Source organism: Excalfactoria chinensis, chromosome 14 (assembly GCF_039878825.1).
Source record: "Excalfactoria chinensis isolate bCotChi1 chromosome 14, bCotChi1.hap2, whole genome shotgun sequence".
NCBI lineage: Eukaryota > Metazoa > Chordata > Aves > Galliformes > Phasianidae > Excalfactoria > Excalfactoria chinensis.
Genome location: NC_092838.1, coordinates 724,337 through 750,095, shown reverse-complemented (window position 1 = coordinate 750,095; position 25,759 = coordinate 724,337). Strand labels below are relative to the sequence as shown.

The following is a 25,759-nucleotide window of genomic DNA, read 5'->3' as shown; positions in this document are numbered from 1 at the left end:
CTTGCATTAACTGTGGCTTTGTTTGAGGTTTAGCATTATGAACAATGGTGAAATAATGACATCAACTATTAATGATCCTATAAAAATAGTACCTAAATAAAATAAACAGCAAGAAATAGTGTTCCCGTTCTGCTCGGCTACGGCTCTTGGAGTTGGAAGACTCTGCGTGGGGTCTAAGCCTGCTCCAGGAGAGCACAAAGCGATGGCTTTGCAGCACCCGTGGGACACCCATGGGACACCCATAGGACACCCAGAGCTGGACATAAGAACACCACGAAGCCCTTTGGCTTCCCATCACCCACAGAGAAGATATGGAATGAGGCAGTCGATACTTATTAGACTCGTGTTATTAAAAATTAACAATAAAATAATAATAAAAAACCAAACGTACATATATATGTTACACTGTGGTCCATAGCATCTGCTGGCTTTTCTTTGTACATGTTCGACAAGGTCTTCATGGGTGCCCCAGGTGGTACATATATTGCACATCTCAGCAGGCCAGAAAGCTCAGCAGAGCCCCCCAAACTCACATAGGGGTCCCCAAAATGATCCTGTCAGCTTCCTGGGTCTGCTCCACCTGGTGCTATGCTACAGTTCTAAAGCAAATGGGAAGGGGTGACAAAAAGGCACGCAGACACGTGGGAGTTACACATCTCGGAGCAGCCCTGGCAGTGCTGCTTGGCCACCAGGTGTGGGTCCCTGCCTGCAGCTGGTGCTCAGCTCTGGTTAATGTGATGGCAGCTGTGTGGTGGTGCTGAGCTGCACGGTGCAGGGCCCCAACGGGATGCACAAACGACACTGCTGGGATCACTGCTCCTGGGGGTTGAACTGAGGGCAGGGTAAGCCCCAAACAGCAGCTGCCAACACCAAAGTCCTCCCAGAGCTTTAGGAGCTGACCTCAGGTGAAGAGGGGACAGGTGCCAGAGGAAAACCTGGAGCTTCCTGTCCTGAAGTAAGAGTAGAGTGGATTTTGGGGAGCATGGGATCTTCACTACAGTGCTGGCTGCAACACCTTGCTGAGCCTTGCAGCCTCCCTAAACAGGCAAGATTTGTATGGAAAGGAATATCTATTGTCAGATCAACTATTATTTCCACTCATGTTTATTATGCCGAGACCGCTATAACCTCAACATGGGAAGAAACGGATGTCTGTTGGAACTGGAGACTAATACAGTATGAAGAAGAAATAAAAGACTGGAGGTTGGTCAGCGAAAGCTCTTCTTTCTTCCTGCCACTTCTGCCTCTGCACCTCTGGCACGGCCAAGGTCACAGCAGCACGCAGAGCTGGCACGAGAGGAGAGCGTGGGTGTCTGCAGGTCTTTCCTGTTGGGTCACCTGGACCATGCACCAGGACAGGCAGTCCCCTGCTCCCTGCTGAGCACAGCTCTGTGAGGTGGTGACCAACAACCCTGGCTGTCCCCAAGATTTCCATGGGTCCTGCCCCTGGGCGGCAGCACCAGTCCGTGTAAAGCTCAGGTCCTGCAGGATCAGGTCTGCAGAAAGGTCACTTGGTTCGCCCTGTGGAGCTCCTGGGGCTGGTCCTGCAGTGCTGGATGGTCTCCACCCAGCCAGTCCGTCTGTGCACCGGGATAGAGGAAACTGACCTCCTGTCTGTTGCACAAGAAAAGGGGCACGGAGAGCTGAGAGCAGCACATGTGCAGCACGTGAGAGGGACCAGGCCCTCAGCACGCAGCAGGGAGAGCAGTGAGCTCAGACAGCAGCACTGGGCAGGTTTTGTTCAAGGGGAAAGAGAGACTAGGACAGAAGGGTGAGGAGCAGCATTCCTGGAGCAAGAAACCAGCCCCTTAAGCTCCTTCCGGCAGCAGGCACCTGCGGGACCCCCCTCTGCTTTGCTCCTCGTTAAAGGTTTGTCATTACTGCCTTATTTTTAATACACATTGAGAGAAGGAGACACACACACACACACACACACACACACACACACACACACGTGCGCACGCACACACAAAGGGGAACCGTTGCCAAAATATACACTATAGACAGAAGAGTCCGTTCACACGATATATATGTACAGAGTCTCTGGGCACGGTCTGGGTGTGCAGCTGGGCTGGGATCTGTGTGGGGCACGATGCCCTCAGGGCTTCACACACTTTCCTTTCTTCTCCCGCCGCTGCAGTTTCCGAAGGCGGCGAGTCCAGGCGTCCCTCCATTGGATGACCAGGCTGTTCTTGTCAGCCATCAGTCCCGGCCGGTCGGTGGAGTTCTCGCTGATCCCCATCACCAGGTACTTCTTGCTGATCTGGATTTTGGGGCACTTGCAGGACAGGTCCTTGAGGTGGATCCACAAGAAGTTGTCTCCACGCTTGACCCGCTCGTCGCGGCACTTGTAGACGGAGAGGATGTTGATGGTGAACTTGGCCCAGTTGGCCACCGTCTCCATTTCCAAAATGTTCACTTGGACCACTGAGGGAAAAGAGGGAGAGGAAGGTGATGGGGGTGCTCTGTCAGCTCCTGATGGAACCGCCGTCCCTGGGGATGCAGGGTATCCTTACCATAATCCTTCTTGCAGTACTTCTTCATGTTAATCTTGTAGTTGCCTTTGGCTGGCTTGCAGTAGGAGTCACAGTCTGCAAAGGAGCAACAGAGGGTTTAGCATGTGGCACAGCACCGTGCGTGGGGCTCTGTCCTGCTGTGGGCAAAGGTGTCATGATGGGGCATGTCCAGAGTGGGCTTCCCTGTCCCAGTGTCCTCTGTGGGACCCCAAAGCCCTCAGGGGGGCTTAGGAACAGGTAAAGCCAGCAGGTGAGGTCACTCCCTGCTGCCCAAGCACGTCCTGCTGGGACTGACCAAGCACGGTCAGGGAGGTCACCACTCTGAGCTTCCTGCACACACCCACACAGGCAGCATCCCTCCCTACAGCGTCCCTCCTTCCCCGCAGCACCCCTCTCCTTGTGCAGCATCCGTCCTTCCCTGCAGCATCCCTCCCTCCTCACAGTATCCCTCCCTGCCATTCCTCCCCATGCTGGGGCAGAGGCTCATGTCCTCAAGGAGGCTTTTTTTTCTGTGCATTTCTAAAGGCTTAAGATTTGCATCTCAAGCAGAGGGAGGGCAGGCCAGGAATGCCTCTCTCCTTCTCCCCAAAGGCTTTGATCCCAACAATTGCCCGAAGCAGCCCGGTTCTCCTCCTTTCTTTTCCCCTGCCACCTTCCTTTGAACATCTCAATTTGTCTCTTTCCAAATGGTATGTTTTTCTAAGCCCATCCTTCTTCCTTTCTCTCCCTCTCCCAGGTTCTCTGTCCAGTTGGCAGAGCCCTCACCAGTCCCAGGACAGAGGGCAGCCACTGAGCTGCCTTTGTCTGCGGGTTGCCACAGCGATCGGTGGCAATGGAGGGGGATGGTGGGGAAATAACAGCACTCTGTGCCAAGGGGGGGAATGAGAAAGAGGAAAGAAAGAAGCCCAGAAGCACAAACTCATCCTGAGCTCTGCTGCTGCCCTTTCTGCTCGGCTCCCTTTCAGTGGGGACTTTGTGCCGCCTGTTCCAAATTTGTCATTGACAGAAGCTGCTCAGCACGAAGTTAATTCCTGGCAGAGTGGGATGGGCTCCGCTTTTCGGCTCAGCCCCACTGCGCTGCCCCTGGGCTGAGCTGCCATAACCGCCCCATCCCCATCCTTGTCCCCATGCGGTTCCTCCATCCCCAGTGCCACTGAGCCACACAGCGACACCACACAGGGACAGGAGGGACCGTGGAGAGGCAGAAGGGACTAAGGAGCACTGCCGGGGACCGACCCCCCTTAGCCCCCGTGGGGCTGAGTCTTTCTGGACTAGAGTGGTTTTGAAGTACCGTAGAGTCATCTGCGGGGACAGAAAACACATTTTGTGGGTTGGAGTGATTTTTCTTGGAGAAACCAGAATGCTTTCAGGGGAAACGAGGAGAGGCATCATAAAGGGAAGGAGGAGCAGCAGCAGTGATTAATTGCATTCTTCTTGCAGCTTGTCAGGGTGCCCGGCGGCCGCATCCCCTCCTGGGAGCTGTGCGCAGCCACTGGTGGCAGTGGGGACAGAGCCTGGGGGCACGGCACGCTGCGGCTGGCAGCGTGCAGCATCTTCAGAGCGGGCCACGCTTTAGGCTCCTATGAAGGGAAAACCCCGCTGGGGCCGCTTTCAGCTCCTTGCAAATCTGGCCAGAGCCAAGCTGCAGTTTCACAAGGACACACAGGACCATATGGGCTCGCGGTCCCCTCCGCTGCTGGAGACGGGGGTTGGGAGCAAAGCCACCGCAGTAGCAGCCAGCACTGCACAATGCAGGGCCAGGAGGAGAAGGCTGCATGGAAACCCTCCCGCCTTCAGCCCCATCACAGCCGGGCTATGGGGTGGCGATGCGCTATGGGGTGCTGAGCTGTGGGGCAGCCCCGGTCAACCTGCCAGCCCCAGCCCTCCGCCAGCTCTGTGCTTGGGAACAAGGAAAAAGGAAGAAAAGAAGAAGGAAAAACAATGACTGCCCTGGGCTCCCGCTCATGATTAACAGCTTAAAACTGCGATTCCGAAAAGCCAGAAACCGTATTTGGGATTAACAGTTTGGGATTCGTTTGGGGGCTTTTAACCTCAGCTTTGCCCTGAGGAACCTTCCTCAAAAATACAAACAATTCCCGCTCCACTTATGTAAGAAACTTGGGGGGAAGAAAGAAAGGAAGAAGACTCGTGTCTGCCCGTGGGCCTCGATGCGCTGCGGGACTGAGCCAGGCAGGCTCCCAGCCCCACGTCCCCAACAGGGCTGTGGGATGCCCAGCGCTGGGGGATGGGGGGAGCGCGGGGGGTGGTGAGTTTGCACATCTGGTTGACTTCTCTGCGCCTCGAGAAAAAAAGAGGGAATATTTGGTTTGAAGAGAGATGTAACTTAATTAGGTGTTACGGCTGCAAGTCTTTTACTGCTGACTTTGAATTCCTTTCAAGCCCTCTTTTGCACTCTGCTAGTTTTGTTAATTCCACTAACGGGGAACAAAGTTGGTGTTTTTTTTCTTTTAAACTACCATTATTTTTTTTTGCGAAGTGGAAAATATTTGGGGCTAATAATAATAAAAATTACAAGAAATGGGGGCAGGACGCTTTGCTGTAAAGCTGGCCAGCGTTTGGGCAGGGATCAAAGCCGGACCCCAGCGGCTGTGAGGGGCTGGGGAGCAAAACGTGGGGATGGGATGGCAATGTCAGCACGCAGCCCGGATGCAGACAGGGCCGGGATGTGGCGGTGGGGAAGCACCTGAGCAGCCGCAGCCCTGAACAATGTCCCCCTGTTCCTGCAGGTGCACCTGCTGAGGGGCGGAGGGGAGGGGGCTCTGGGGCTCCAGGGAGGTAGCAGGGGTGCAGGCAGCGGGAGGGGGTAGGGGGAAGTGCACAGCTCTGGACAGCCCCTGGTCATGCCCAGTCACCCCAAAAGGGTCCAGAGGGACCCCAGTCCCTGGTGCAGGCTGTGGGCAGAGGTGGGCTATGCTGCACTGAACGTAATGGGGCTAGAAGCCAGAAACCTTCCAACAAGGAACGAACAGGTACAGCAACGGGCTGCTGAACACAGACCTGCTCCACCAAAACAAAGTGATTGCCAGGATCTCCATTGAGTACTGTTTATTTTCATGCAGCTGAAAATCCTGCAGACAGGATACTAAGAATGCACCTATTTATGAAGCACCGGAGGGAGTCACCCTGATTAACTCTGCCCCACGTGCCCCTCTCTGTTTACAACAAAATCACTCAAATCCACCCCATTTTCCTTTCAACTAAGCCCCTTCTCTGGCATTCCCAGCTTGGATTCTTCATGGCCAGAAAGCAAAGTGAGCTGGAAAGCAGCTCTGACTTCCACCCACATCACCCTCCATTCCCAAACCAGAGCAAGGAAAGACAAGCACCTGACCCCAGCCCTTGGCCTGCTGCAGACCCCAAAGGCCATGAATGTACCTCCTGATCCCCATGAGAACCAGGCACAGCCCATACACTGCCAGCCCTGGTGCTCCCTGTGTCAGCAGCTCTGCAGGCTGGTTGGTCCCTTTCCAGAAACACTGAGGATTTCTGCCCTTGTTGTCTTTCACTATAGGCAACCTTGTGGCTGGTGATGCGGGTTTGGAGAGGTTTGGCACTCCTGATAGGTGTGCTGTGGGGCAGGGGGTGGAGGTGGTGACTCCAGGCAGGGCTGGGGGCAGGTGGCAGAGCACTTACCTGCAGGTGCCTCCGTGCTGGTGACGAGAGAGGTTGGGTTGATTGCAGGGATCTCTGGAAGAGAAAGGGGGAAATGCCTTAAGGAAAGGGATCCCCAGCCCTGGGCAGCTCCCTTTCCCAGCCCATCACGGGTACTCTTTCATTTTCAGACAGAGGGGTCTCCCAGCCCTGTCTGCTTTACCAAGAGCTTTGGGATCTGCCTGAAGCTGGGGAGGGATCCAGGGGAGGCACACAGACAAGATCCCTCTGCAAATGGGGTGCACAGGGGATTTAGTGCATCACCTCTAGGGAGCTCGCTAAGAAGGACAACAGACTGGGGGGGCTGCCATGAATAACAGAGGTCATTAAGTACCCCCGGGGACACTTCATCTGGCTCAGGACTCACTGATGCAGGGGGCCACGGGTGAGCGGCTCTGCTGGAAGCCCTTGGCGCAGCGGTTGCAGGTGAGGCCGGTCACGCCGTCCTTGCACGGGCACTGCCCTGTTGTTTGGTTGCAGGTCTTCCCGGCAGCACCGACTGGGTGGCAGTCACAGGCTGGACAGGGAAAGGAGGAAAGTCTTTGGTTATATGGGAGGCAACACGTGGCTCAAGTCCACAGCTTGTCTGTGGTATTTTTGGTTGGCCACTTGCTGCCAGTTGTAGGGCACAGTGCGGTGAGCCCATGGGGAAATGCCCTCTGAGCCTCCTCTCCATAATGCTGAGCCAACGTGGAGTTGGTATGTCAACCTGAGCCTTGTTTTGTTCTGGGGTGGCCTGAAGTGGGTCTTCTGGTAGTGACAGGTAAAGGGGGAATGGTCTGAAACTAAAAGAGGAGAGTTAGGTCAGATGCTGGGAGGAAATCCTTTACTTGGAGGACAGTGAGGACGTGGCACTGTGACCAGAGCTGTGGGTTCTCATTCCCAGAGGTGTCATGGATGGGCCTTATGCAGATGAGATGGTGGGGGCAGCCAGCCCATGGTAAGGGTGGGGCTGGGGGCTGCGAGGGCCCTTCTAACCCAACCATATGGGGATTCTATGATTCTCAATGCTGCCCCGGCTCATAAGCCCTAACACCCATCCAAGCATGCAAGCCCATGCTGGAAAATGCTATTCTAATGGCCTTCCATCACAGTCTCCCCAGGAGATAAGCCAAACCCGACCTGAGTGGAAATTTGGTTTCCAACCCTGGGATGGGTCTGAAGCAGAGCATCATCATGGAGATACCCATGCTGGATGATGGAGCTAATGATGTGGATGATGGAGCCAGGGATGCAGGAGGAAGAAGACAATGCTTTGTCAGGAAAGGACCCTCCCTCTGCTGGCCCATGGCTGAGCCTGGCTACGAGCTGGAGGAGGTTATCTTGGCCTCCATCGGTGTAAGAGTTGAACGTGATTCCAAAGCAAAACAAAAACATCTCCCCCCCCCCATCCCCACAGCCCCCCGATGTTATCGCTTCCCTAATGTTCACCAGATGGGGCTGGTGGCAGCACCACGGCACGGCTCCCCAGGCTTCCCCTGCACAGAGAGAAACAAGAGCAAGCAGCCTCTAATGGGGACCAGATGCTGCACTCCTTATCAGATCCTGGCTGGGGCTGGAAACGGACGTGTTTCTGACAAGGATATTTTGGGGGCTCAGCTGTGATAACAAATGGCAGTGAGTGAGGGAGCCTTGGCATGAAGCGGGGAGCAAGGGGCCTTTCTCCAGCCATAGCCTTGCTCTTTCCAGGGCGGTTGTGGCCATGAGCACCACCTGCAGCCATTTCCTTGGGTCTGTGGCTGTGTGCCGTAGTGTCTTTTCTGTGCAGGTACCCTTGAGGAGCTGGCAGGTATGGCTGCTCCTGGAGAGCGGCCACCGCTTTGTCTCTGCCACCAGGAAGGCTTGAATTGCTGAGTGAGGCTGCACACAGAGCCCAAGCAGGGTCGCAGTGCCAGGTGGGCTCAGATGCCGTCATGGGCATTGCACACAGGCTGCATGCAAAGCGAGGGCTGGTCTGTGCCCTGGGAGATTTATGGCAGAAGGCTCATGTCCAGACGAGATTTATGCAAGTGCTCAGCTTCACACACTGTGTGTAATCTCCCCGGTCTCAGCAGCGTATTCTCAGTGTAAAGTTTAATCAGGTCCATAAATCTCAGCTCGGTCAGGATCCAGTTCATCCAGCTGGATCCTCCTTGCGCTGTGAAGAAGGCTTCCAAAGACTCGACGCCTTACCTGGAGCAGCAGGTGAGCTGGCTTTGCTCATGCCATGTCCCGTAGAGACAGGTCAGTCCCAGCAGGTTGCTGTGTCTCGCTGTGCCCCTTCTCTTCCCAGGGCTGACCCCTGTGTGTCCCCACCTCTGTACCCATTGCCCGCAATGCCTGAGCTCCTGCTGGGTGCTGGGAAGGAGTACCCAGCCCAAGGCTTAACCCACGGAGCTGTGCTTGCCAGGAAGCATGTCTAATACCTAATATCGAGAGTAGCTGTGCTTCTTGAGGCTTAGCTGCTGCGGCTTCATCAGTTTTCATTGGAGAAAGCTCACGTTTTACAGTTTTGTTTAAATCACGGGGATTAATGCACAGCCTTTCCTTATTTGACTTTCCAGTTACCACCATTGGATCAACCCTGCACACTGTCCTGTGTGTTTCACTCTCCCAGCTCCTCTGTGCCGCAGTGCCCTGTGGTGAGGCTGGTTGCTGGCTGCTGGCTGCTGGTGGCCATTGCTGGGTTCACCCCTACTCCACCGGGTGCTGTGGGAGACGCAGGCAGATGTAATCCACGGGGAGCATCTTTGTGCCCATCTTCAAATCCCAGCAGAGATGAACCATACTTGAATTGTTATTTAATAAATCAGTTCAGGTTTGTTTAAATAACTCACACTGTGATCATGCCGGCCTCTGGGCTACCATTTCAAGTCTTGAATATGAGCTGAGCTTTCCTCCAACGTTTCCCTTTGTGAGGCTGCTCCACTGCTGCCCTGGACCAGCGCTGGATGAAGATCTTCACTCGATGCCTGCAGCTCTGCTTGCCCTGCTGTATCCTCTCCAGACCTGCTCCCACGGGCCTCGCCTTTTATTCTCCTTTTTCCTTGCAGAAGTGCAGCTACTCAAAGCAGCAGGTGCATGTTCTGGCTTTGGAAAAAATGAGCCCAAACGATCCTATTGCATCCCCACCTCCTGGGGCAGGCACAGTCTGGAGGGCATGGATCCACACGAATCCACTCCTGCACACACACGAGGAAAGGGAAAATGCTCTCTGCTTTGTGAGGGAGGGACGGTCAGAGGAACAGAAGCATGAAGGATTTTATTATTGACTCGGATGCCTGGGACAGAGCCAGGAGCTGGCTCTGCAGAAGCAGGCACTGCTCTGCTGCAAGATCCTCTCCAACATATGCCCCGTAGCGGGGGACAGGCTTTGTGCACATGTTCATCTGGCCGGGCTGAGCCTTTGCAGCATTTCAAAACCACTCGCAGGCACTGCCAGCCTTCAGGAAGTGGCACCACGGCCCTGCATGGCACGGGGACCTGCAGGAGAGCTCTTCTGTGCAGGGGGACCGTGCTGCAGCACCCCGCTCCTATGCCCGAACCCAGCTCACGCTCATGCCTCAAGACTGGGCTGTGCTGAGTCTTCCCATCTGCAGCATCGAACAAAATCCTGTTTCTTTGGTTCTTTTTTCTTTCATCCTGTAAGCACTCCTCCCTGGATGGACCAGCACTGGGTGACAGCAGGGTGAGAGGGAATGCAAGGTGGGGGGAGTGTGCACGTGTGCCAGATGTGGGGATAGCAGCCAGACCGGGGTCTTCACTGCAACTCCATTTTAGGCAGCCCCCTGCCTGCCCTCCAGAGGAAATGACTCAGGGCTTTCCCTGAAACCGCAGGCTGATGAGGCTGCCGCCTGCCCGGCTGCTCCTGCGCATGGAGGGCTCTTGCCTGGGGCTGGGGGCACCCCTGGGGATGAGGGGGGACCGAGCACAGCTCCAGCATGGGGAAATCCTCATGGAAAAGGCCACTGTGCTGCACTGCTCTAGCCTGACTGTGTTGCAGCAGGAGCTGGGGCTGCTGCTGTTTCATCCCATCCCATCTCACAGCTGCTCAGTCATGGCCTTGGTCTATGCTATGACCCCACCTCTGGCTGTCTCCAGTCCCAGGAGGCTGGAGAGGCTGGGGGGAAATGCTGCATGCTGCAGGGGAAGGGAGCAGCTTTTCCTCTGCTTCAGCCTTCTTATGTGCAAAGACATGGAATCTCTCGAACAGTGGGGAAGTTGGGGGCCATCCCAGCAAGGATCCTTGGAGCCTGCCTGGCACTCCTCAGGATCAGAGCACTACCCATGATGAGGTGTACAGACCTCCTCATCCTGCATCCTCCTCTTCCTCTCCCACTGTCACCCCAAGGATGCATGAGCTCTGCAAATGGGAAACACTCATGTCCTGGGGCTCAGCTGTGGGTCTGCTGTGCCCAAAGCTGGTTTCCCTTTGCTCGCCTGTTTTGAGGGCATCTGATGGGCTGGGGGTTGGGTAGCATTCTGCCGCCACCCCAACGCATCCCCAGTGCACACGGAAGCAGCTTTCCCTGCTATCTGTGCAGTACCACTGCCAGAGGGGAAGCCATCCTCCCTTCCTGGAGATACTTGCAATCTCAGCTGGAAAAATGGGATCAGGGGTGAGTTCCTGGCCTTGGAGAAACCATGGCAAAGCTCCCGTCCCTGCTGGTGGGGTCAGCACAGCAGCGGCAGTCCAGGGGGACGGTCAAGGTGGCTTTTTGTTATCTGATGGCCGCTGGTGGGACCATTGTTTGGAGGCTCCACAGAGGATGGAGGCTGCACGGAGAGGGCTGGACAGGAGAGATAAGGCAGGGCAGACCCAGGAGAGGAGAGCCTCAGGCTTGGCACAAGTCAGGACCTGTGGGGCCGGGCTTTGCTCCCTGTTTGGAGCCAGAACGGCTCCCAGATGCCTCAGGTCAATGCACCCTGCCCATGGGCGGCACTGCTCAGCACTCCACAGATGGAGCTGCCGTCAGCAGCACCCATGGCAGCGCAGCAGGGAGAAGAGAATCCTTGCCAGCATCGCCCCAGCCCTCCCAAGGTGAGGAAGCACCACAAATCCTTTTGTGATGCACTGCAAAGACTTCCAAGTTTATCTACAGCCAAGACTACGTTGGTGTCAGAGCCTAATCCCCAGCAAGCTGCCAAAGGCATTCTGCAGCATCTGCACAGCTCCGCACCTCCCCGGCACCCAACACCAATGGCTGTGCCTGCAGTTGTGCAAGGGCCAAGAGCAGTTCCTCGTGGGGCAGAGAGGTCACCCCAGCCATCTGCTCCCACGGGTCTCCCTCCCCATCCCTTGGATCTGGGCACCCACAGACATGCTGGGCTCAGGGCCATCCCCCACCATTCCCTCGGGGCAGCAGATTGCTCCCAGCTTACCTTTGCAGGCCTTGCGGTCCGTGATGGACTTGCTGAGGTCCCGGTAGAAGCCCTCCTTGCAGTAGTGGCAGTGCCTCCCAGCCGTGTTGTGCCGGCAGTTGAGGCAAACGCCGCCACTCTTCCTGCCCGACAGCTTATACAGCTCCATGTTGAAGCGGCAGCGCCGAGCGTGCAGGTTGCAGTTGCAGGCTGCAAAGGAGAAGAGGGTCAGCAGGGACAGGGGCAGCAGGCATGGCTTTTACCCCATGGAGTTTCCTCACAGAGGTGAGGTGTGGGCCACCCAGTGCCATCCAGATGTGCAGCATCTGCCTCCCAAAGGGGCCAGGTGCAGCCAGGCAGGGGGGGCTGGCAGTGCTGGTCAGGCAGCACCATCCAAGCATCTGCAGCCTGTTGCCCCACAGGATCTCAGCCTCAGCACCAGCAGCACAGCCCCCAAACTGCTCTTAGTCAAGGCTCTGCTCTGCACACACACACACTCAAAAGCCCACAGTGACACATGCATGCACAAATAGGCAGAACTATGTGTGCAGTCTCACGTGTGCTCCCATGTGGACACATATGGTCACGTCACAAGCATGTGCACGAGCATGTGTATTCATATTTGCACACACACACACAGAGACGCATGCACGTGCCCCCACACACGTGCACACCGATGCAAACATGCACGCTATTTCTTTCATTAGCCACAGGAACAGAGAAGACCCCCCTGCCCGATTCCACGTGTGCGAGATAAAATGGGAAAGCAGTGCCAGTTCCTGTTTAACACTCTCACAAAAAGATAATGGGAACAAGATTTCCTTTGGCAAAACACGGCGCCCGCCCCCAGCCCCCTCCCCATGCTGGTAAATTGAGGCTGGGTGAGAGTTTTTCCAGGCGTACTGTGAAATTCATTAACATGTCAGCCCAGATTTAACTGCTGGGCCTGCTTGTTGTTTGTGTGAAGTTTCCCCCGCTCACCCCCCCTGGGTTGCCCAGGAGCACACAGGGAGCCTCAGATCAAACGGTCCTGGCATTGCACGGGGAGAGCAGCAGCACACCCTGAACCTGGAGCCCCTTGGAGCAGCCCAGCCTGCTTCCAGCCCCAGCATGGTCCCACACACCCACCCTTGGCTCCCTCACATTATGAGATTAGTGTAAAGATCCCAGGACAGGCACAACACTGACGCTCCATTGGGCAGTGGGTGCATCCTGTGCCTTCTGAGCTCACTTTTTACTGGTGCCGGAGAGGTGAACTCTCATGCTTGGCTGGACAGTGGGATGTGGTGCCTGAAGGAAGAGCAGCACATTTTGCTGCTGGTGAGGATGCAGCTGCGTGGCAAGGATGGTGTTGGAAGAGTGGGGATGGTGCTGGCGTGGTGGGGGTGGTGTTGGTGTGATGGGGATATTACCCCAGTTGTTACCCACTCAGGAGTTGGGACATTTAGAAAGCAAGCACCCAATTCTGTGCAGAATTAAACAAAGACCTTCATGCGGGCCCTGACTCTGTGCTTGTTGACGTGGTGCACCAGGCATGGAGCAACTCCCAGTTCCCAGCTAGGATTACAGTGATGCAGTGGGCACAGTGGGGATGTGGTGCAGCAGGGATGTGGTGCAGCAGGGATGCAGCTGCTTTGCCATGCTCTGCATAGGGCCAGCAGCAGAGCACAGGCTGCTGTGCTGTCCCCAGGCTGGGGGACAAGCTGTCCTGAGTGTCTTGTGCTGCTGAGCAGAGGCACCTGCAAGAAAGAGATTCTGGGGCAAAGGGACCCTATTTTTGTCTTGCTCACTCAGAAGGAGAAATCCTGGTCCCCTGCAAGCTCCTGCATCCTCTGGGAAACAGAAGCACATGGGGGCAGTGGAGGAGGAAGATCAGGTAAATGATTCACCACGGCCATCACAGGTCCCTCTCTGCCCCAGTTTAATTGGTGATGGAGTAACTAGCCTGGCCTTTCTGTGGCATTGAAGCAGGGCCAGGGGCTGGCTCACTGCCCTGCTGCTGTGTGGTATGTCCCCAACAGCCCCAGGGCCATCCCTGCACAGCCACAGCACTATCCCAGCACTGAGGGCTGCTCTGAGGGCACCAGGGTGATGTTGGCCATTGCGGGGACCTCAGTGTGAGGATCTGGCCGGGCTTGGCCATGCTGGGATGGGGATGGGGTCACAGTGTGGCACAGGAGAGGCTCCGCACTCCTGGGCATGCAGTGCTAATCGGAGCGGACGGTCCCCCATGCACTGTGCTAAATGCTTGTGCTGTTCTCAGAGCCGACTTGGTTGCAAGCTCTGTCTGTCTCCTGTTAATCACTAATTAAAGGCTTGAATGCTCCCCGCTGTTTGGGGTATTAATAAGAATTTAATTGCACAGTTTGGGGCTAATTACGTGGTGGTTTGCTTCTGCCCTTGTACAGTATGCCCAATTAAACAATCATATGATCAATTAAACAATCACAAGATCTAATAATTTGCGATAATAGACTAATTAAATGTCAACACCTTGAAATGGGGCCTCCTTCTGTCCCCCTTCTGAAGGCTTTGAACCCCTGCCCAAACTCTGGCTGCCCCAATACCTCCCCACCCAACAGCTCCCCACGGGTCAGCAGCGAGGTGATGGTGGGAGAAGTGCAGGGCTGGGGACACCCCGAGGGACATGGGATGGGCAGCGTCACGCGTGGGAAGCACACGTGCAACAGATGCTGGTGCCAGCAGGACATGAGGGGGTTCGCCGCCCCCACGAGCTCCCTGGGAGCGATTAGTTAACGGAGCTGGCTCAGCGAAACCCTAGACCGGCTGCTGCTGCCAACCCGCAGCGGATTTCAGCTACGCCCCTGCTTTGGCTGGAGGGGAGCCCAGCCGGGAGGCGAGGCAGGATGGCTGCACCTCAGCCCCAGAGAGGAGCAGGGCAGGAGAACCCCCCTACTCCCAGTGCAAACACGTGGGCTGCTCCCTGCCTGTGTGGAATGGCGATGGGGACAGGGAGGGGGTGGCAGGCTGGGATGGCACTGCTGCACAGCAGCCCGGCTCACCACCTGGCTGCCAGGAAGCACCCCAGGGCCTGTGAGCCCACAGTGTGGATGGCATGAGGCTGAACTGCCACAGCCCATCCCAGGAGCAGGGCTCAGGCTCCCAGCTGAGCACTAATGCCCTCTGTTGCAGGCAGATCCCTGGCCCCGGCTTCCCCAGTGCCCCACAGCCACTGGAGAGGGAGGATGCTGGCGGGGGAAGGGTGTCCGCTGCCCTGCTCACTGCCTCCCAGAGCCACCTCCTGCCTGGCACCAGTGTAAAGAAAGCCAGGTCAGCTCATTGGGCTTAAAAGGGGGATTTCTGAAGGAATTCTGCATCAGGAACACTGAGATAAAACCAGGAACGCTTACACTAGAGGGGGACAGAAGGGATGAATGAAGGAGAGGGGGGCCTGCAAATCCCATCAGCACTCCTCCATGCACCGGCATCTCAGACCGATGTCCTCAGTTCCTGGCTGCTCCTCTGCCCGGTGCGGAGGGAGAGCGGTCCCATTGGGAGCACACAGAGCCCGGATCAAAGCGAGCCCCAAGCGCTGTCCTTGTGCTCCACGGGACAGGTTCTGCTCCCGGAGCAGGGTCTCCCCTTTGTGCCGCGGGCAGAAAGGCACTCCAGCCGCGGCGGCGACAATGGGAACAAGAGCTCCAGCATTACGAGCGAGTGGATCAATTACTTCCAGTGGCTGCTTTGCACTAATCCGCTCCCCCCTGCCTTGGGGACAGCCTCCCGACTGGGGCACTGGGCTCTGTGTGGCAGCTCCGCGGGAGCAGCAGCGGGGACGGAGGGCAAAGCAGGGCAGGGCTGCCAGAACAGCGCTAATGCATCGGGCCCGAAGGGCTCGGGGGGCTCACGACCCAGCTCCTGCCCGCACCTCTGTGGGGTTTTCCCCTCCCTGAGCCTATTGCAGAGGCTGGGAGGGCCGGGCTGTACCCGGGGTACAATGGCACCGCACTGCAGCCAGCCCGGTGGGCACGGGGCCACACTCTGCAGCGTGGAGCTGGCCTCGCCCTCGTGCCAAGCTGGCAGTGTTGTCAGCCCAGCCGAGACCTCCCCAAACCTGCTGTGTGAACAACAGTCGGTCCCACAGCTATGCAGAGTGGCAGCAGCTCTGCTCCCTACAGACACCACAGCACCTCCACGACACACACATCTCTGCCTTTAGCACCGGTGAGAAGTGGAAATTCTTGTGACATGAAAAAGCAGAACCCATGGGAACCCCCGTGTGCTCCCCTCAATACAGTGCCCACCTGCCCAGACCTCCATCCTCCTTCACACTCCATGGGCCAGCTCAGCTGCTGCACAAACTCCCAGGACAGTGGGGATGGATGTACCAGCTTTGTTTTGACCCAGCCCTTCATGCACACTTGGCCATGCCTGTATTCCACAGCAGGGCAGGACTTCCCCTCATCCCCTATCCAGAGCCGGGTGATCCCACAGCCCCACTTGGGGCAGCTATGGGCAGCACCAGGAAGCACAGGACAGAAACTGTGCCAGTCCCTCGGCTCCATCCCCAGCTGCTCACGTGGGGATGAAGAGCACTCCGGGGCACTTGGACCACCTTCCTCCTCTTCCTTCTCCTCCTCCTCCTCCTCCACCACAGGGCAGCGCAGTGCTGGGGCGTGGGACGGAGTCGGAAACCCCACAGCCTGGGCTGAGCAAAGGGAACTTCCCGGGCGGCCTCTCCTTTTAATTGGTGCTAATTGCTGCGTCTGTTCGTGCTGGCTGGGGAGATGTCATTGTTGAAAGGCACAGAGGGGAAGGCTCGGGGAGCTAATCCAGCTTTCAGCCGCTAAGCCCTTCGGAGGCGTGTGATGGAGGAGCTCTTTCAGGTCCCTTCAGAGAGGGCACAAAGCCCGAGAGGGAAAAGGGAGAAAGAAGGGGATCGAATCAACAGGAAAAACCACTTTCACACGCAGCTTGGCTACGAGCCTTTGTGTGTGGGGTTTGTCAGGGTGTCTTGAAGGGACCGCTCCGTGCCCCCGCCTCCTCCCTGCTCTTCTTTTCTCTCCCTCGTTTATCTTTTCAGCCTCATCTGCCAAAAGGGATACCCGGCTGAGGGAGGCCCTTCGTTCTCCTCTGCTCACCCATCCCACGGAGCTGACTGAAGGGCAGGGTGCAGCGTGGGGCAGAGGGTGCTGGGCTGGGATCTTCCTTTTGGTCCACCTCCGAATTTTGCTCCAAAACGTGATGTTCTGGGGCAAGTGGGGAAACATCGGGGCTAACTCACTCCCACAGGGTGCTAAGTGCTTTGCAGAATGGCTCAGGCTGCCAACTTTTTTAGCTTTTTTAGCCTTTTTAGCCTTCTTTTTTTTTTCCCTCCTTTCTAACACACTTATATTGAAGCCGGCAGCTGGGATCTCAACAAGCCATCGATCACCAACACTAACAGGTCCCCTGACCTCTGGCACATCCAGCGGGCCATTCGGGGGCTGATTGATGGCGCGGTTCCCTTGTCCCCATCCTGCCGCCCCCTGGGACCGGGCTGGGGTCCAGGCAGGGCAGGAGCCGGTTCCTCCCTCTCCCAGGGCTTTGTGGGGCTCTGGCATCCCCCACCTGCATGGACAAAAGGCAAAAGCCTCACAGAAACCCCAAAGAAACAGACATGAGAGCGGGGCAGGCGAGCAACAAGGGGTCGATATTTGTGGAAAGTTTCCTTCAGGATACACCACCTTTAACCTGCATAAAGCTTTATAAGGAGAGATGAGCCAAGCCCACAACACAGCACCATACCAGACCGGCTGTGAATGATAACATGCTGAAATGGGAAAGCTCAGACATTTGCTTAACCCCTGCCAGATTTTAGCTGCTCGCACCAAACCCAGTGCCCATCTCTGCCTTACCCCAAGGACAAGCAGCTCCGGTAGGCACCACTCCCCTCATGTGCTGATGTCCCAAAACACACCCTCACGCCTTCAGCGGGGACTGAGTGCTCACGGCCAACCCCACACATCCTGTGGGGTGCAGGCAGCTCACCCTGTCCCCACTGCACCCACAGCTCGGCCCTGTGCTCCCTCCCCCTGGAGTTGCCCCGTGGGCAGCATGGTGGGCACTTACCCAGGCACTCGTTGGCCTCGCGGGCGCTGGCCCGCTGCCACGGCCGGTCGTAGTGGAAGGGCTTGCAGCGGTCGCACTCGGGCCCCTCTGTGTTGTGCTTGCAGTCACACACCAGCTTCTGCTCCTTGTCCTTGACGCAGCGCGAGGCGTGCCCGTTGCACTTGCAGCGCCCGCCGACCTGCAGCTCGCCCACTGAGTAGTAGTAGGGGGTGGCCCCGGCCCCCCCATCCTCCTCGCCAGCCTCGCGGCCCCCCAGCTCACGGAAGAGGTGGGGGCGGCTGAACACCACCCGGATGTCGGTGGCCGTCACCCAGTCCTGCAGCACAGGGCTGCTGTCGAAGTCCTGGGCCGAGGGCCGCCCATCCAGCGTGCTGAAGGCGATGAGCCCACCGGTGAGCGGGTAGAGGTCAGTGAGGCCGTCGGTGCACAGGGCCTCCTGCTCGTTCTGCTTGGTGACAGTGGCCTTGCTGGGCTTGCCGTAGATCTTGCGGCACTGCGAGGAGTAGTACTGGTAGGGCACCCACGTCTTGCCGTAGTCCATGGACTTGAAGATGGCGGTGGACTCCGGCCGGGGTGAGCAGAACTGGAGGCTGACATAGACCACCTCGAACTTCTTGCCAAGGGAGAGGGTGAGGGTGACGTTGTGGGGCAGGTGGTGCAGGGTCTCGGAGCGCCAGCACGTCATGTTGGCGGCGGTGTTGAGGTCGGTCAGGTAGGTGGGTGGGTGGGCTCGGCGGGGGTCCGAGGCATCGCAGTGCCGTGTTGGGGGTTTCCCACAGGTGCTGGAAGCCTGAACCTCCTTCCCGAAGGCAGCGTTGACAAACTCGGGGATGCAGCGGCGGGGAGCCCCGCTCTCATCGTAGCAGGGATCTGGGGGTGTCTGCTGAGCCATGAAGGGGTTTGCGGTCTGTGCCAGGCGCAGCACGCTGGTGGTGAGCAGCAGGCGCAGGAGCTGTGGGGCCTCCATCCTCCCTGGGATGAGAGCACAGAGTGAGGGATGGCACGGCATGGCATGGAACACACATAGCATGGCACAGCCCCTGCAGGGGGCACAGGGTGCAGGGATGAGCTCAGCACCTGGGCATTGAGCTGCAAATGTCCTCCCACACTGTGCCCTGCCACAGCATCATTTCAAGGTGCCCTACCGACAGCATTGGAAGAAGGAGGTCAGAACAAGCCCCTTTGCACACAAATATCTGCAGGTTTCAGGCAGGATGGGGACATTCACACCCATGGATGTCATCAGGCTTTCATACACAGCCCTGCATGCATGAGGTGATGCCCCTGAGCTGAAGTTCCCCACAGCAATAGCATGGGGATGGGACTTAGCTCCACAACACTGTCACAGCTTGCTGGGGTCAGCACCCCATCCCTCTCTGCCTCTCTGTGAGGTGGACCATCAGACATCTCCCTTGTTGCTGACCCTGAGTTGGTTGCAAGCCGGTGGCCAACCTCCCTGCAAATCCCACTGCCACACAGCCACAGCATTCCCACTGCCAGGAGATCCTTCTGGCCTTGCTGCCTTTACCCATCAGGGGAGGAGCCCCCACCACCTCTGTGCCCCCAGCACAGAGTTGCAGGATGGCTGGGGCTCTGTGCTGCACTCCCAGTAATTAAGCATTGGTCCTCAGCCCCTGCACTGCTCTCAGCGGCATGCTCCTGCTGCTGGGGACAGCCCTGTTTCTATTGCTCTCTGTTATTTTCCTTTTGCTGTGGAAGGGAGCTTGTCCTGGCCAGGCTGCCAAACCACTAATGAGGGAAGCTCCTCCCTGCCCGGCCAGACCCAGCTCAGCAGCCCCTGAGCCAGCAGCAGGCAGAGGGCAACAGCCAGTGCCTAGGGAGTTCTCCACTGCGGATGGGCCCTTCCCTCTGCTCCACCACCACTGATGGGAGAGGAGTGTCTGCAGCCAGCTTGGTGGCCTGCATCGCCCAGCAGCACATCCCCTGCTACCTGCAGAGCCTCTCGGGGGCAGCCCTGTGTGTGGCCGGGCGCTCAGCAAACAGCACCGAGAATCCCTTGTGCCACAAGCACAAGTGGGTGGAACTGCTGGAGCAGAGGTGGGCATGGGGACAACCTTAGAGAGGAGAGCATTGCTCGAGGCCATGCCCAGCAGCAGGTATGGAGCCGTCACTGCAGAGCAGGAAGTACTGTGCCACTCTGCAAGCACTGCTGCACTAAAGCTGGCAGAGGCTGGAGCTGCAGGAGATGCATCTCACCTCAAACCGTATTCTTCCTGGGCAGACTGTGATGGAAATGTACTGGAATGCAACCACCCTGTCCCTAAGCTGTACACCTGCTTCTGTGTGCACGTGGCACTGCTTGCAGGGCACCTGCAGTGAGCGGGGGAACAGCACGCAGGGAGCGGCGATGCAGGAGCACAAGGGCTTGCACACAGCAGAGCCCTGCCCATGTCCCACCAACCTCCAGCTGAGTTTACACCATGTGCTGCACCATGCATGGCAGGAGAGCACCTGTGGGTTTCAGAGCACATGGGGACGGCTCGGAAAGGATGGATAGATATCCCATGGGATGACACCCACAGCAGAGGCCTTCCTGCCCTACGCTGTGCCCAAAATGTGGGGCAATGCTGGGGAGCAGCCGTGGGGGAGCCAGGCCCTGGCGCTTGCCGAGCGGCGTGTCGGCACTGCAGAGGCACCGTGTGAATGGAAATCATTATCATCCTCCAGACCACACACATGCACACACGCTCCATGCGCAGCTCACCCCATTATCCCACTGAAAGGGAGCCGGGGCCGGTGGTCTCCACGGGTCTCACCTCTGCATCAGAGAGGAGGGCAGCTGCAATCTGCTCACTTTTATGCATATTCAGCGTGACCCCTGGGCTGCCGGCAAGCTGCCAGGGAGGCCCGGCAGCGGGTATTTCTCTCCTAGCTCCACCTGCCCCCCTTCCACTTCCCATCTTTGGTGCCCTCATTTCAAACCTAATGGAGACGCTGCCGGCTGAGCACCAAAGAAGGCATCCAAGCAGAGATGCTGACCCTGCATCAGGATGGATTTGGCCCTCCATGGCCCCAGGGCGACACTGAGGTTCCCTCATGCCTTCCAGCTGGGTGAGGACACGATGCCAGCAGGAGCGTGGCACGAGGCTTGCCCTCCCTGAGGCTGCAGCCTCTGTCCCAGCTGCTGCCGTGGCCACGCTCCTCCCCAGTGGCGGTTGCATTTTTGAGGTGGGTGATTTCCTCACTCCTCTGGATGGGGAATGCTAACAGCAATGCGGTTTGGAAGGAAGTCCTCATGCCTTCACACTCGGAAGTGCTTTGCACTTTGAAAATTAGCTGCTATGCACGGCATCTCCACACCCCTGAGCCCCAGAGCAGCGCTGCCAGAGGCACCCGTGGCTCTGCACAGCCTGCAGCCATGCCGGGGGCTCACTGGGGCAATGCAGACACCCCATTCTCCCCCATGGGCACTGTATTGCAGGTGCACTGGGCCTGGATGCAAAACAGCTCCTAGTGCTGGCTGGGTGCTCATCAGCCTCAGTGCAAAGCCCGGATGCACGAAGGCAGGTGCAGCAGGTGATCAGCACGGGAAGAACACACTTCCCAGCGCTGACCCCGGTGCCTGCAGCGGGCCCGGGGTCACTGGGGAGCAGAGCGAGGCCGCGGCAGCTTTGCAGAGGCAATTATAGGATTAAGTGGAACAACATGGGGAGGGGAGGGAAGGCGGTTATTAGCCAGATTTGATCCCAGGACCTTTGCGGCGCTGGAGCAGCCTTCTCCAATTAAAGCAGCGGGGAAGCTGTGAGCAGCCTGAGCAATGGCCACACCACGCGCCGCAGCCCAGCCACCACAGCAGCACTACAGGGTGCAATGAAGGCCCGAGTCATGCACTGGCAAATGCCATTTAACACATGGCCAGCAACTGCCACAGCTGGCTAATGAGCCCACAGAGGGCAGGGGAAGCACACTGGGCTCACCCAGCCCTATCCCTGGCAGCCCTGTGCCCAGTCCCTGCTGGGTGTGGGCAGGGATGAGGGGCTCCCTGCAGCACAGCACAGAGATGGATGGAAGCATCCAGCAGGGCACAGGGGACTTGAACAAATGAGGGGTTCTGCCCCATGGCCACATGTGCTGCTGGAGAGACCCATGGGGCACCTGCCCTATTCCATGAGCTGGGGGGCCATGGGGCCCCTCTGTATGTGCTGAGCCAGTGCCAGCTGGGGGCTCTGGGCCCCCAACAAGAAGCATGCACCAGGACCAAATTGGGCTCTGGACACGGATAAATCATTCCATGTGTTGTTAGGACAAAAACACAACGGAGAAATATTGAAAAGGAAAGGAAAAACCCCATGCACTGGGACCAGGCTTGGCTTTCGGGTAGGAAGGAGTGAAGCAGAGGTGAGCAGCAGGGCTGTGGGCATCGGGACAGGCTGGAGCTGTGGGCACTGGAGCAGCCGCCCACCAGGACCGTGACTGTGGCTCCCGCACAGTCCTGGCCGAGCTCCCTCTTCCCCCTTCATTTCTGATTTCAGGGGGCTGTCAATGCATACAGACCCACAACCACTTCCCTACTGTGGAGCTGCTCACTCCTTGCAGCCCCTCAGGCTTCCGTGCCCCATGCTGTGCACATGGCTCATGTGGGCGATGCGAGGCAGCGCGCTCCTGCAGCAGGCGCTCAGCGATAGTTGTTGCAATGCTCTCTGGCAGGCCGGAGGCAGCATTACACAAGCCATACGGTACCCCAGCAGTGCCAAGAGACGCATACATATTACCCCGCACGCAGGAAAGGATGGTCCAGATTCTGACCTCAGTCCCTCTGGCATCAGACAGAAGCAGCTCCATTCAGACCAGGCCAAGCAAGACGTAAGCGACTCCATTCAAATTTACACTGGCATACCTGTGGTCAGCATCTGGCCTGGCTTGAATTAGCTTCAGTCTGACGTTACAAAAGGGAGGAACGGAGCCCAGATTTCCTAGGTTATCAAAAACAAAAAAAAAGGAGCCCACCCAAACCACCCCAAGGCCGCTCAGACACACACAGAGCTGTCAGAGACTCTCGGATGGGAGTTTTTGGTGAGCTGCCCCCAGGGAGAACCTGCTGGGACCATGGAGTGCTCCCCACAGCCCTGGGCAGAGCTGGTTCCCTTGCTGGGAGGATCCTCATGGTGTGGTGTGGCTGAGCCACTTCAATGTGACACTAAATTCACCGCTAACTGGGCTGAGCACTTCCCATCAGCACCAGCTGCAGACCTCCTCATCACCCAACACAACAGCAGCCCACTGAGCCCCAGCCTTGTGGGAGCAGAGAGCACAGCTGCCTTTATGCTGCCCCGCTGGTTCATCTCTGCTACCACTCAGCTCACTCTGTCACACACTGCGGGCAGAGGGGACCCTCCCATCGCTCCCCACGGGCGCTCGGCCCCATCGCAGAGCCCTCACAGCTCCTGCCCTTTCCACTCCATATGGGAATAAAGTGATCTGGTTTCCATAACGGCCCTTGTTGCCTTTTCACAACATGCCGGGCACAGATGTTGAAAATAGTCTGGATGAATATTTAAAATGGTATTCAGAGATGAGAACATTTGGCCAGCTTTGAAAGATCTCTCACATTGGGTACAGGGTGGCTCACGACAACGGGGCCGGAAGCGTGCTGCTCTCTGACCTCTCGTTGTCTCTCTCTCTGGCTATGGGTACCACGTTTCATGGCCTTGGTGTCACACTGCCTCTTACCGAGTGCCAAGTCTGCAGCATTTGGAAGAGGCTGTCACGTACGTTTTTAACATCACGGGGCAAAGTGGAATATGGAAAATCTGTCGCATTTCCATACTGAGCCTAAATGTCCTGCACAGGCTCAGGGAGGGACTCGTGGGGGCACAGAATAATTGCTTCCTTATGGAGCAGGGCCTGGTTGGGAGGTGGGGGAACGGGAGGCAGAGGTGCTGCTTCCCTGGAGAGGGCAGATGGAGGCAGTCCCATTGGGAACGCATGTCCAGGGCCTGCACTACCGCTCGCCTCCTCCCAGGGCCCTTGCCCAGCCCTGCACCTCCCCCAGCTGCTGTCCAAGGGAGCCCCTCAGCACGCCATGCCCAGAGCCCTTGGCTGTCGGCACCCTCCACGTGGGCTCCTTGGCACCTTGCATTCTGCGAGGTTCCTCAGCGGACGCTGCATCCCCACACACAGACCCTTCTCTCCAGGCTCACTCTGGTTCCTGCCAAAGCCAGCATGGCACCTGCCATCGCCACAGCCCTGATGCCTTCCTGCTGCACACCGCACCTCACCGAGCAGTGAGGATCCCACGGCACCGCACACCCAGTGCTGGAACAGCAGGACCTCCACCGGGCGGTCAGAAAAGCACAGCAGCTCCCTCTGTTTTATAACGGGAATACTGCAGAAAGGAAAGGTGCCACCATCCATCACACCGCCTCGAAGCGGGTGTCTGCAGTGTGGCTCAGGCCCAGACTCTGCTGCACGATGACAGGGAGCTGCGGTCCCTCCTCACCTTGGGGGTGTGCAGCAATGGACCAAGTGAGGGAAGAAGGACCTGAGTCACTCCTGGCTATCTGGAGGCTGCACACCCCGGGGTACCCGCAGCACCACCACCGTGGGCCCCTCACAGACAGCACGGCCAGAGGTGGGGATGCTCAGTTCAGCTCATATCTCACCTCCTGCCCATACGCATCTGAGCTCACACCAGAGCTGAACACACACGAGTTCAGCCTGTCAGGACATAAACTGCTCCATCCTCGGCCTCCCTCACCTCCCTGCTCACAGCACAGTGAGAGCCAGGCCGTGCGAGTGGCTGCCGAGCACCACATCCCCAGCGCAGCAGCCAGTCCTTATCCCAGCAAAGGTATTTTCATCCATCCACCCACCCACCCTCCAGCGGCATGGGGAAGCTGTGGGAGGGACGGCGCTTTGAAAAAATGAGGGTTCAGCAGCAGCTCTGGGACAGAAAAGCACAAGGCACAAGGCAAACCATCCAACGCAGCCAGGCTTCCCGTCTCCCCGCCTGCTCACACACTGCGCCGTGCAGGGGCAGCTCTTCCCCCAGCTGCAGTGTGGGGCTAAGGCACGGTGGGGGTGAGGGGGGAGGGGACCAGGGGGTTCTCCAGCCCTAACGCGCCACAGCTGAGAGCAGCCCGCGGGAGCCTTTCCCAAGGGGAACCCCCCCTCCACCGTGCAGGACGATGATCCCCGAGCAGGGCAGAGCCGCACCGCCGAGGTGCCGGCGCTCGGTGGCCGCAGCAACCGGGCACCGCTCCCGTGTTGGGGGTCGGAGCTGGGGTCCCTCCCGGCAGCGCGGGGGCAGCGAGACCGCGGAGCTTCGCGCAGCGCCGGGCACTCCCTTCCCCTCCGCGGGGCCGGGCCGGGACAAAGCGCGGAGCGGCGGAGCTCCGTGCCGGGGTTCGGTCGTGCCCCGCGCGGGCACTGCGGAGAAAGTCCCGTTTTTCGGCGAGCCCGAAGAGAAAGGATGAAACGGGGGAGGGAAAAAAAGGGCGGGTGGGGGCGAAAGGGGAGGAATAAAAGGCAGCGAGGGAGGGAGCGCTGGGAAGGGACGCGGGGAGCTGCTTCCCGCCCCGGGAAGTTGGAGGAGCAGCTTACCGCGGCCGGGCAGGTAGCGGGCTCGGTCCGCCGGAAGGTCCGGGGCCGCGGCGGCGAGAGGAGCCGGGGCCGCCGCAGCAGCGCGGGCGGCAGTGCGGGGCCGCTCCCCTTCCCTTGGCTGATGGCAACAGGAAAAAAAAAAAAAAAAAAAAAGAGAGAGAGAAAAAGAGGAAAAAAAATTAAAAAAACAATAATGAGAATTTTCCAGGAAATAAATAAAATAAAGTAAAAAAGAGCGAAAGCAAAATAAGGCGAAATAGCGAGGAGCGGGAGCGCTGCTCCGGCGCTGCGGGCGGGTCCCCTGCGCTGTGCCCGCAGCCGGCCCAGCTCCCGCCCGCTCCACCGCACCGCCCGTGGCTGCTCGGGGGGCGGCGGGGAAGGAGCGAAGGAGGAAAGGAAAAAATAATAATTTAGGGGGGGAAAAAAAAATCCACCGAAGAAAAACAAAAGGCACGAAGCGGAGAAGCCGAGTCCCGGCCGCTGCCTGGAAGCGGAGTAAAAAGGCTCCAATAAATCCCGGGTTGAAAAGAAGGGAAAAGTCACCTCCCCGAGGAAATCAGAAGCAGATTTCGAGCCATTTAATCACATGCAGGGAG

General features: G+C 57.9%; 1 protein-coding gene across 2 annotated transcripts; it reads right to left on the bottom strand.

Annotated features, from left to right (window-relative positions):
* Positions 1 to 330: 330 nt before the first annotated feature.
* Positions 331 to 25,286, bottom strand: NTN3 (netrin 3). Of its 2 annotated transcripts, XM_072349313.1 has the most exons (7): positions 25,164 to 25,286; positions 17,601 to 18,572; positions 11,550 to 11,738; positions 6,556 to 6,705; positions 6,171 to 6,224; positions 2,517 to 2,591; positions 331 to 2,427 (listed from the first exon to the last, which is right to left on the bottom strand). In XM_072349313.1, the coding sequence occupies exons 2-7, from the start codon at positions 18,565 to 18,567 to the stop codon at positions 2,099 to 2,101; spliced, it is 1,764 nt and encodes a 587-aa protein (XP_072205414.1). In that variant the 5' UTR covers positions 18,568 to 18,572; positions 25,164 to 25,286; the 3' UTR covers positions 331 to 2,098. The 2 variants fall into 2 exon arrangements, with proteins under 2 accessions (XP_072205414.1, XP_072205413.1); XM_072349312.1 differs by lacking the exon at positions 25,164 to 25,286 and having other exon boundaries at positions 17,601 to 18,609.
* Between the last annotated feature and the right edge of the window lie 473 nt (positions 25,287 to 25,759).